Here is a 12588-nt window from a genome sequence, read left to right as displayed (position 1 = left end):
AAATCCACACAATTAGCACCCTGAAAGCCCAACTGAGTGGCTTTTCAAAACCATGATGTTGAAACAGCCAACTAAACATTCTATTTACTTGATTCATCAAGATCCCGAGGCTACAAAACTCTCTTTGTGAGAGCTGGTAACAAAACGACAAACGAGAAAGAAAAAGAGCGAAAAGGTGGCAAGAAAAGGAATAAACATCCTTCAACTCAGGTGTAAGATGCAAACATCAAACCTGTGTGTTGTTTTATTCTATAGGGAAAGAAGGTATTTCTTCTCAATAGCATCAATGCAGAATCCCCTTTAGTTGTATCTTTCCTTCAGCTAAAAGGAGCCAGATACCTCTTTTCTTGGCAAAATGATATTGTCCTTCGTGCCATGTTTGCACACGCTTCTAAGTCGGCTAAATATCTACTTGTTCTCAAACAAAGTTGGCAGCGGTTTCTCAAATTACTGGAGGCTGCGTGGAAGAGCGATGCCCAGGTTTCAGCTAGAGAAAGGACCCACTCACGCAGGGTTGGCAGCTCAACAAAAAGCTCGCTTCCTCGCCACATAATTATTAAAAACTTGCTTCAACATTGACATCCAGAAACTGTTCGAACAAACAGCTGCCCATGACGATTAGGATGCAATCATTTTGCATGAAGGGAGGGTCTTCTTTAGAAGCCCTGTTTATTCAAGCTGACGCCAGATGTTAAGAAAAACGTAAATTAGTTTCACTGTGCGCTCAATATCAAGTCATTCAGAGCTATAATATTAATTAGGATTAAACGCCGTGAATGGGTCTCAGTGGTGATGTAAATAAAAGACAAACATGAGGACGAAAAGAAAAAAAAACAAACCTTCAGGAGTCAAGGTGAGTGTTTTGTTAGCCACGATCACTTATTTAACGAAGCTGCCAGGAATCCATAAAGCAAAGACAAGCTGCCGTAAGAGATATCAAGACCAAACAAAGCCCCTTCGGTCTGGCAAAATGCTGCCTTTTGGAGTATGTACACAGATGTAAAATAAACAGGAGGCGCGTGCCAGGTTCTAGCAGAGAAAACAAAAACCCAACCCCTTCAGATGGGACCGGACCCACAGGTTACTGGATTAGGAGTCCGTTCTGCTCAGATAGACGACGGGAGGCTAAGTGGCTGCCACCTTGTCCTTTGCTAAACCACAGCTCTTTGAGTTTTATTATACTACGTGCTTTACCTCGACTATCATTCTCTCAAAACAGCACAGAAGTCGGCACTGCAGAGGAAAAGGCCTCGGCTGACAACCGCCTCACTGTGAGTGATAAACAGGGACCACTTAGAAGTGAATCAGGGGAGATTGGCTCTGCCATTTCAGATAAGGATCACCTCGCGGGCACACCTAGACCTGCATAAATCTGCTCAGTGGAGACGGTGATTTGTTACAACACATGTCTCGTGTGTGGGGCGGGAAAAGAAAACAGTCCAAAACGCTCCACGTTCTGAGTGTCGCTGCAGTATGATGTCCAGGGTTTGCAAAATTCCCAAAATCTATTAGCGGTTTTTAAAATTTTTTTGTTGATCTGACTTATATTTTTGTTACATGTTGTTACAGTGCTGCAGCCCATGATGTCCTGATGTGAGTTAGCGGGAACACGAGAGAAGGAGGTGATTCTCGCAAGTGTGTTGAGACATTACTGGGTGATCTGTGACAAATCAAAGGCATTTTCATTAATTTGATCTGCTATTGAGTCATCTGCTATGATAATACTCAGAGTGGTACAAGAACTATGACATAATGCAGTCTCAGTAAGAGCAAACAGGGATTTATTTTTCACTGAATTGTGATGAAACTCTTTTGAAATGGCTTTAATATGCTCCTAATCTAAGAATAAATACATATTTATAGACACATTTTAGGGAGAATCATGAATTTTCAAATATACCCTCAAACTTAAATCAAAGGAGATCTGCAAACAAAAACTGGATTGAAAAATGAATTTTGCTGAGTTTGAACACCGGCATACTTTGCAATCCAATTTCAATAAACAAAAGATTCATTTATCATGAATCTGCATTTCTAGGCTCTAGCTACAGAAAAAAGAGCAGGTGTAATAGTCAGATGTCACAACACAACAGGGTTTAATTGTAGTTTAAGTGTGAAATGCAGGTGAGCTGTACAGCTAAACATGCAACAACAAAGACATCTGAATGTCAACACATTTTTTACTCAGTTGCAGTGCAGAGTGGTATAAAAATGAGGCAGTGCTGTAATTATGATACATTGCTGTATTTAATATGAAGTTATGCCATTTTATTGTGATCTGATAATACAGTGCTTCAAAAATATTCAAAACATGTCACATAAATTCATAGAAGGCCGGTAATAGGGCACACTCATTCTTGCTGGGTTTTGCATCACTAACACATTTCAGTTCAGGATCAAACGTAACTTTTTGGTTTTGGGTTATTTTTAAAGGCGACCGGGTTTATTTTCTTGTTTGGTGAAGCTGTTTTTCTCCAGAACTGAGAATCAACACATGTTCAAAAACTACACAGTTCATGCTAAAGTCATTTTCATGGTAAGAAACACCCAAATGTGCTGAGAAGGTATTGATCTTCTGCAACAACTGGCAGCTTTACTAATCCCACTAAAGCCAGTGACGGCTGGAAATGCATTGCAAACGGTAAAATGTCTCTACATTTTCAGAGGTCCACCATTTCAATGTGGAAGTCATACAAATCCACTCTTGTAATCCTGGAATATGAGATATTCCTTAAAAAACTCGTCTTCAAACCTTATCAATTCAGTTCCATTGAGTCACAAATTGTGCAAAAACGTGGAGCAGCTGGAGACCAAACTGCAAATAAAATAAGGCCAAACTCTGGACACATTGAGAAATAAATGAGAAACCTGAGAAATAAATGAGAAACCGTGTGGCTATATTGTGATAAGAACCTTTGTACATCTTTTAAAATTACTATTAAAGAACTTCATATAGCATCATATGTACCAAATCAGCATTATTCCACCTGAAAATTCAATTGTTTTTTAGCTATTTCGTGACTCCCACTAGTCGCAGCCCAACAAAATAATGGCCCAAACACATTATTTTAGTGTGTTTCATGTGGTCTGGCTTTACTCACGTAAACATGTAGATCATTTTTAAGAGGAACGAAGAACCGGATAGTTTAGTTTAGTTATTATTAGTTGTTGTAAATTTACTTGAAATATGGCTGCATGGTGTTGGAAATGGTTAGTGTTTGCATGATCTCCTCGAACCGGTTTTTACTGAATCCTCCGGTTTTTAACTTCAAATTGACTACAGGTGAGTTGGCCTAGTATGCCATCCCGTATGTGTAAATGTGTCCACGGCCCATAGACAGATGTCATTTGTGGGGCGGAATCTACGATTCTCTTTCAAACTGTCTCTGCATCCAATTAGACTCTAGAATCAATCAGAGTTTTGAACACTGCTTATGAGGTAGTCCGCCATACACACCTGAAGTAGCAAATACATCCTTTTTTGGGATGAAGCACTGAAGTACCTCTAGCTGCTTATGTTTCAAAGAAAAGCCGAAATCTAAACCGTCCAAATGAGTGCCGTTTCCAAGCCTAAGCCATTTTTGTAGTTTTTATCCATTGCAGCTTGATTACTGTCCGCCAAATGTCTCTCTACAAACATAGAAAACTGATTAGCCAGACCTAAAATAGTTCAGGCCAACGGTCCACCCACTGAGGCTAGACCAAATTGTAAAGCAAATTCTTCTGCTACTGTTTGTCTAGGTTCCCGGGCTAGGTATGAGTATGAATGTTTATTTCTATATAACCCTTGATGGACTAACAACCTGCCCAAGTATGCCTCTTCACCCAGTGATGGCCCAGAACAAGACCAAGTAGGTATACAAAAAATAAAAAATAAATAACAGAATCAGCAGTGTGATAAAATGAATCTAAATTCAGAATACACACAAGGAAGAGTAGAGAAAAACACATAAAGAACTTACATTCACAGAGGATATCTTTCCAAGTTGACAGGCCTCCTGGAAGAGAGCAAAGCAGACACTTCAAATCACTGTCTGACAGAAACTTTTCAAATGTTTACAATGAAAAAACAGATATTTGGATCTAACAATGACAACTGTGCTGAGAACTTTTTTGCCCTGTTAGTGTCAACTCAAGTTCACAATCGACAACGTTATAGATTTGTGAGTTAAAAGTCAGTTTTTTTTTACTTGGAATTGAGAATTAGGATGCACGTTGATTTTTATATATATATATATATATATATATATATATATATATATATATATTTTTTTTTTTTTTGCAGAGCACACTTAGTTCTCAGTCAGCTCACCAAAAACAGGCTGCAGAGCAAGAAAACCCAAAAATGCAAAGAATAGGGCAAATCTGACATTCTGACAACACAGGGTATACAACAACTGCATGCAACTGCCAGTCTGATAAAGATGTTTTCTCTTCATTTCAGGAGAGGAAAGTGAACAGAATATCAAATGGAGCATCAAAAATTAACAATAAACAGCGACAAGCTTCTAAATTGGGAACAAAAGATACCCGCAAGCCTGCAAAATAGCATCCTCTCTCTGGGGACTGAGATAACTCTCAGTGAGATAAGAGTATTTAATTTTTAATCACCAATTTAGTTTTCTTTGTACTCTGTTTAATAATAAGAAAATGCAACTTTGTTTATGGGGAAATAGAAGTAATCTTGCAGCAAGGAGCCACTCAGACACAGGCAAAGTGAAGAGGACCGCAGGCGTGGAACGCTAAAACAATGAATAGGAAACAAGTTCAAGTCAGCTGATTATTCCACCACAACTGTTCATCAAGTAATGACCAAGTGGCAAAGCAGACTCACCAACCACAAAACTGCTTTATTATGGTGAGTAACTGATGGAAATTCAAATTAAATTTCACTAAAAATGTCTGACAAATTACTGGACAATAACTGCATTTAACTGCATATATAATTTTTAATAATTATATGTTAGTGCAAATGTGAGAATTATGCTGTTTGGGTGCAAAACAAATATGAAATATCAAGCTGCTAAAATAACAAGGCTGCATAATGTCATCCATCATCTCTTGGCAGGAAACACCAGGCAGTTTTATTCAGTAAAAACACTTTAATACAATCTGATTACCATGTATACAGAAAGTGGAGATGGAAATATTTAGAAATTAACTGACGGCACAAATAACAGTTGGACAAACTGTTTTTCTCAGGAGTCAATGGAGTAAAGAACAGAAAAAAAACAGAAAATAGACATTAGATTTATTTCCTTCAGCAGAGATGGGGAAAGCAATTAAACTAGTACATTAGTAAAATAAATAGTACAATAATATTAATAATACATTGTACATTTCTGTAGCGCTTTTCTAAGTCAGAGGCTCCAGGGGGACATTAGGGACATTTCAATAACTCACACACTGTTGATGATAAGCTACACGATGACCACTGCTGCATGGCAGATGACACAAACAATGACTGATTTCATACCAGCAGCCCAACTCGTAACCCTTGAGTCACCTTACAACCCTCATGAAAATCAAAACCATTACAGAAAGGCATAGGCAGAGATACCAGAGGAGCCAAACACTAAATGCTGGTAGACCGAAAAGTCGCCCAAGACTGCAAAGCCCGACACACCAACCTGTTTACGGCCTGGATTGATTAAAGAAAGCCTATGACTCAATGCTGCACTCATAGATCACTGAAATGCTTGGAGATGTACAACATCAACAGGACTTAAACTAGAGGAGTGGCTATAGCAGATCCCAGGAAAAAACAGCTAAGATACTACGCTGAACCCTCAAGCTCCCAGGCCTCTGGTAGAGGACCCGAGGATGAGTCCACCTGTGGAGGGTGAGATGGGAATTTATATATATATATATATATATATATATATATATATATATATATATATATATATATATATATACCAGCAGTAGGGATGCACACCCAACTATATTTCTATGATATTTGCTGATAGGTTTATGTGAAAATGGTTTAATAATGTGGTCTATTAGTTAAGCTATGACAGTGTTTATTTCCAATCTAAAAACATATAGTAAAAACATAAAAATGACATTATTTTGTAATATACATAATATATATATATAATTTTCCCCCTCCAAATAATGAATTTTTCATAAAATAACTCAAAATTATTATCATTATTAGTGTGATGGGATGTTTCTCTGATTGTATATACACACATAACTGTCCCACAACACATTTAATGCATCCAAAGACTAAGTTTAGCAGAACATTCTAGGTTATTTCTCACCCCAAAATTCCACTACCTCCGCTGCGCTCCATCACGAACTCCGCAGCAAAAATGGTCCCGTTGTAGTCAATCAGAGCTGTGCCACTACTGCGGCCGTGCGGCGCAGTGTGCCGCTCGCCGTTCCGCCATCCGACAAAAATAGGATTGATTCTGTTTTTGCCAGACGCCGGAGCACCTCCGCAGTCAATGGCAGAAATCGCAACCGCCCAACAGGAAAGGGAGCAAGTACAACTTCCGTTATTTCACAATAAATCGATAAACAAAAAGCGTTTTTTGTTTCATATGCACAGGTCTAACAACTTTTAACAACTATCAATGGCGGTTGAACTTTAAATGCACAAAAATAAGCCATAAATACAGTTTCCACTATCAAAGTAGTCACACTTTGTTGATCCAAACACTGCTGATCTCTCAACACAAATGATGGGCAGATTAAACAGTTCTTGCCGATGCTTCTCCCACACAACGGGTGTTTGGATCTAACTTCCGCGTTTATTGCTCGGACTGTATCGGAAGATCTCGAAAATCCCGCGCATGCCTGTTTGCGCACCTCAGGTCTCCGCACCGGAACGGAGCCGTTGTAGAGCGGGTACCAGTAAAAATTGAGTTCGGAAGCGAGCGGCTGCGGAAGGCGGGGGCGGAGCGGAGCGGAGATAGTGGAATTTGGGGTTACAGTGAAAAATGTACATTAGTGTAAAAAATAAAACATAAATACAAATTAAAAACTTTCCTTATTGAAATGCTGTATGTGCTGGTGTGAGTTTGGGTGCAATCTTCTGCCTTAAACTTGTTCAGAACTCTGTTGCAAGTTTCCTGACTGGTTGTAGAAAGAGGGACCGCCTAAGTATGGTGTTGACTCAACTTCACTGGCTACCGGTTGAGTACCGGATTAGGTTCAAGATATTGCTGCATGTATATCAATTCAATTCAATTCAAAAATACTTTATTAATCCAAGAGGGAAAATGATTGCTGTTGTAGCTCAGAATAATAATAATAATCAAGTCATCAAAGAGTTATTGTATATTACACTGGCTGTTGGCAGGAAGGATCTCCAGTAGCGGTCAGTGTTGCAGCGAAACTGAAGAAGCCTCTGACTGAAGACACTCTTCCGTTGTTGGACAGTCTTGTGAAGAGAATGCTCAGGGTTGTCCATAACTTTCTTGATTCTCTGGAGAATCCTTCTTTGCATTATCTCTTCCAGTGGTTCCACAGTCGTCCCCAGAACAGAACCAGCCTTTGTTATTAGGCTGTTGAGCCTTTTCAGGTCCCTGCTTCTGATGCTGCTACCCAAACAGACGATGGCTGAAGAGATTACACTCTCAACAACAGACTTGTAGAAGATCTGCAGCATCTTGCTTCAGACATTGAAGGACCTAAGCGTCCTCAAGAAGTGCAGTCTGCTGCGTCCCTTCTTGTAAACGGCTTCGCTGTTCTTTCTCCAGTCCAGTCTGTTGTCCAGGTGAACTCCAAGGTATTTGTATTCCTCAACCACCTCTACTTCTTCTCCCATGATGGAAACAGTGTTTGACTCCACCCTGTTTCTTCTGAAGTCTAAAATCATATCCTTTGTTTTGTTCACGTTCAAGGTCAGATGATTGTTTCCACACCATGCCACAAAGCGCTCCACCAGCTCTCTGTACTCAGCTTCCTGTCCATCTCTGATACACCCGACAACTGCAGAGCCATCTGAGTTTTTCTGTAGATGACAGGTCTCTGATTTGTACTGGAAGTCTGAGGTGTACAGGGTGAAAAGGAATGGTGAGAGTACAGTCCCCTGTGGTGCTCCAATGTTACTGATCACCTGGTTTGATGTGCAGTTCTTCAGCCTCACAAACTGTGGTCTGTTTGTTAGGTAGTCTTCAATCCAGGTGATAGTTGAGGCCCCCACCTGTGTCTTCTGGAGTTTCTGGCAAAGTACATCAGGCTGAATTGTGTTAAATGCACTGGAGAAATCAAAGAACATGACCCTCACAGTGCTGCCTGCTTTGTCCAGATGACAGTGGGTTGGTTGAAGCAGCTGGATGATGGCATCTTCAACACCAACTCCATGGCGATAAGCAAACTGCAGTGGGTCCTGCTATGTTCTAGTTTGCTTATTCAGGTGGACCAACAGGAGTCTCTCCAGAACCTTCATGATGTGGGATGTCAGGGCAACCGGTCTGTAGTCGTCATTGACTGATGGGCGAGTTTTCTTTGGAACTGGCACTGTTAGGTAAAAATTGATATTATTGCTTAGATTAATTTCTTGACTGCTAAAGCATCTGGTGCTTCATTAAGAATGATTAAACGCAGGTTTCATCCTGTTACCAAGTCTCCACCAGTCTCCAAAGGGAGGACAGTGACCTTGCTTTCCAGATCAAGCTGTTCTGGTCAGACCAAGCGGGTCTGATTGATCAGTAAAACACTCCCATGGGAAACTGTCGAGAAACTGCTTGTTGATTTAGTGTGCACCTGGAGCTGAGAACTCCCTTCACTAGCAGCTTCCCGCCTCATGGTCTACGTAATAGTCTTAGGAATGTGATTTGTGTGTGTGCTTCAACATTGTGTGTGTGCTTCAATAAATGCTGTCGGAGGACGTTGGTCCGATGAGAGTTAACTGAGATCCTTGCTTGGTGTGTATTCATTCTTCTCCACTTTGCAAAGTCTGTATTGATTGTTTATAATTGGTTTATAATTACCAAACAGGAACAAGGCTGGATGTCTTCCACAAGACTGGAACATTCTCCTGGGCCAGGCTGAGGTTGAAGAGGTGCTGTAGAATCCCACAGAACTGCTCTGCACAGGCCTTCAGTACTCTGGGGCTGACATAATCTGGACCTGCAGCCTAGTTCCTTTTCAGTCTCTCCAGCTGCCTCTTCACCTGACTTCTAGAGACAGATAGGTGGGATGGGGGGGGGGGGGGTGTAAATGGGGCAGCAGCATCTCCTGACTTGGTTGAAGACAGATTTATAGAACCAGAAGAGTCCTTGACTGTGTTAGAGGACAAAAGAGCTGGTGTGTGACAGGGAAATGTTAGATCAGAGGAGGATGGGATGTCTGATTGGCTGGGGACAGGCGAGGAGAATGCTGGGTTTGTTTCTGAACTGAACCTTTTGAAGAACTTGTTCAGTTTATTGGCTGTGTTCAGGCTGCCATCTATGCAATCCTTCCTCTGCTTGAAGCCTGTGTTCTTCCTGTATGCCTCCTTACTGTCTCTGATCTTGATCTTCAGGTTCTTCTGTATACTCCTCAATAATTCCCTGTCTCCCTCCTTGAAGGCTCTTTTTTCTCATTTAGCAGATTCTTCAGTTCACTGGTGATCCAGGGTTTGTTATTAGTGAAGCATCTCACTGTTCTGGTGGGTATGATGTTCTCCACACAGAAGTGTATATAGTCAGTGACACATCCAGTCATGATGTCCTCTTCATATCCTTGGCAGACGGTCATCCAATCTGTGGTCTCAAAACAACCCTGCAGGGCTTCTTCAGCGTCTTGGGACCATTTGCTCACAGTTCTTCTGGTCACAGGTTGCCTCTGAACAAGTGGTTTGTATTCTGAGCAGAGAAAAACAAGATTGTGATCTGATTGTCCCAGAGGAGGTCTTGTTTTGGACATGTATGCATTCTTTACATTTGCATAACACAAATCCAATGTCTTGTTTTCTCTGAATGAGCAGCTGACAAACTGCTGAAATGTTGGAAGTGTAGCAGAGAGCGAGGCATGATTAAAATCACCAGATATAGCCACAAATGCATTGAGGTGGTGGGTTTGTAGCTTAGCGACAACGGAACTGATGGCATCACATGCACTTTCAGCAATGGCTGAAGGTGGAATATAAACGGTTGCCAAGACAACACTGGTGAACTCTCTTGGCAAATAATATGGGCAACAACTTACTGCCAAGAGTTTAACATCTTTGCTGCAGAGACGACATTTCACTCAAACATGACCTGGATGGCACCATCTGTTGTTGACAAGCACTGCCACCCCACCTCCTTTTCTTTTCCCGCTCCATTTCACATCTCTGTCTGCTTGTACAGTCAGGAATCCTAGCAGAGGGACGCTGGAATCGGGGATATGGTCCTGCGGCCATGTCTCAGTGAAACACATAACACTGCACTGCCGGTACTCTGACTGAGTCCTTGAAAAGGCTTGGAGTTCATCCATCTTGTTGGCCAGTGATCTCACATTGCCCATTGTGATGGATGGAAGAGATGGTTTGAATTTCCTCTTTTTCTTTCTCTGTTTTGCTCCCGCTCTGCACCCACGCTTCTTGCATTTTAGCTCATTTGGGATTTGTGGCTTCAGTTGAGGTATTATTTCAGCCTTTCCAATATTAATCAGCTGCTCCCAATTGTAAACCAGCTTGTTGCCATGGTTACACTTCATATCAAATGCTCAGAAAGTGAAAAAAAGAGCAGTAAAAGTCCTCTAAACTTCATGGCACCAAAACAGAAAAGTAAAATGTCCAAAGAAATACAGTTTTTCTTGAGAAACTAGAAGAAAAAATGTCAAAAAAAAAAGGCAAAACTTACATATAGTCAACAGAGCTACTCCAACATGCAGCCACCCAGAGCAGCACAGTTCTGGAATCTAATATATTTATATACAGTGGTGTGAAAAACTCTTTGCCCCATCCTGATTTCTTATTCTTTTGCATGTTTGTCACACAAAAGGTTTTTGATCATCAAACACATTTAACCATTAGTCAAAGATGACACAAGTAAACACAAAATGCAGTTTTGAAATGATGGTTTTTATTATTTTGGGTCAGAACAAAATCCAAACCTACATTGCCCTGTGTGAAAAAGTAATTGCCCCCTGAACCTAATAACTGGTTGGGCCTCCTTTAGCAGCAATACGTGCAATCAAGCATTTGCGATAACTTGCTACAAGTCTTTTACAGTGCTCTGGAGGAATTTTGGCCCACTCATCTTTGCATAATTGTTGTAATTCAGCTTTATTTGAGGGTTTTCTAGCATGAACTGCCTTTTAAGGTCATGCCATAGCATCTCAATAGGATTCAGGTCAGGACTTGACTAGGCCACTCTAAAGTCTTTTTTTGTTCTTCAGCCATTCAGAGGTGGATTTGCTGGTGTGTTTTTGGTCATTGTCCTGCTGCAGCACTGAAGATCGCTTCAGCTTTAGATGACGAACAGACGGCCGGACATTCTCCTTCAGGATGTTTTGGTAGACAGTAGAATTCATGGTTCCATTTATCACAGCAAGCCTTCCAGTTCCTGAAGCAGCAAAACAACCCCAGACCATCACACTACCACCACCATATTTTACTGTTGGTATGATGTTTTTTGTCTGAAATGCTGTGTTACTTCAACGCCAGATGTAACGGGACATTTGCCTTCCAAACAGTTCAACTTTTGTCTCATCAGTCCACAAGGTATTATCCCAAATGTCTTGGCAATCATTGAGATGTGTCTTAGCAAAATTGAGATGAGTCCTAATGTTCTTTTTGCTCAACAGTGGTTTGCGTCTTGGAAATCTGCCATGCAGGCCATTTTTGCCCAGTCTCTTTCTTATGGTGGAGTTGTGAACACTGACCCTAATTGAGGCAAGTAAGGTCTGCAGTTCTTTAGAAGTTGTCCTGGAGTCTTCTGTGACCTCTCGGATGAGTTGTCTCTGCGCTCTTGGGGTAATTTTGGTCGGCCGCCCACTCCTGGGAAGGTTCACCACTGTTCCATGTTGTTACCATTTGTGGATAATGGCTCTCACTGTGGTTCGCTGGAGTCCCAAAGCTTTAGAAATGGCTTTATAACCTTTACCAGACTGATAGATCTCAATTACTTTTGTTCTCATTTGTTCTTGAATTTCTTTGGATCTTGGCATGATGTCTAGCTTTTAAGGTGCTTTTGGTCTACTTCTCTGTGTCAGGCAGCTCATATTTAAGTGATTTCTTGATTGAAACAGGTGTGGAAGTAGTCAGGCTTGGGGGTGGCTACAGATATTGAACTCAGGTGTGAAACACCACAGTTGGGTTATTTTTTAACAAGGGGGCAAATACTTTTTCACACAGGGCAATGTAGATTTGGATTTTGTTCTCACCCTAAATAATAAAAACCATCATTTCAAAACTGCATTTTGTGTTTACTTGTGTTGTCTTTAACTAATGGTTAAATGTGTTTGATGATCAGAAACATTTTGTGTGACAAACATGCAAAAGAATAAGAAATCAGGAAGGGGCAAAGAGTTTTTCACACCACTGTATATATATATATATATATATATATATATATATATATATATATATATATATATATATATATATATATATATATATAGGGCCCTATAAGGCCTTGCACCTTTGTACCTCCAGGCAATGATCTA

At 40.6% G+C, this 12588-nt stretch overlaps 1 protein-coding gene across 1 annotated transcript in view; it reads right to left on the bottom strand.

The window, feature by feature from the left end:
• pcdh11 (protocadherin 11) overlaps positions 1-12588 on the bottom strand; it is a 199194-nt gene that overhangs the window by 73779 nt on the left and 112827 nt on the right. The window contains exon 5 of the mRNA XM_015946579.3: positions 3963-3998. Within this exon, the coding sequence (XP_015802065.1) occupies positions 3963-3998 (36 nt within the window). The remainder of the gene's footprint in view (positions 1-3962; positions 3999-12588) is intronic.

Source organism: Nothobranchius furzeri, chromosome 1 (assembly GCF_043380555.1).
Source record: "Nothobranchius furzeri strain GRZ-AD chromosome 1, NfurGRZ-RIMD1, whole genome shotgun sequence".
Taxonomy (NCBI): Eukaryota; Metazoa; Chordata; class Actinopteri; order Cyprinodontiformes; family Nothobranchiidae; genus Nothobranchius; species Nothobranchius furzeri.
Note: the sequence above shows the minus strand (reverse complement) of the source record. Positions and strands in the feature narration are given on the sequence as shown.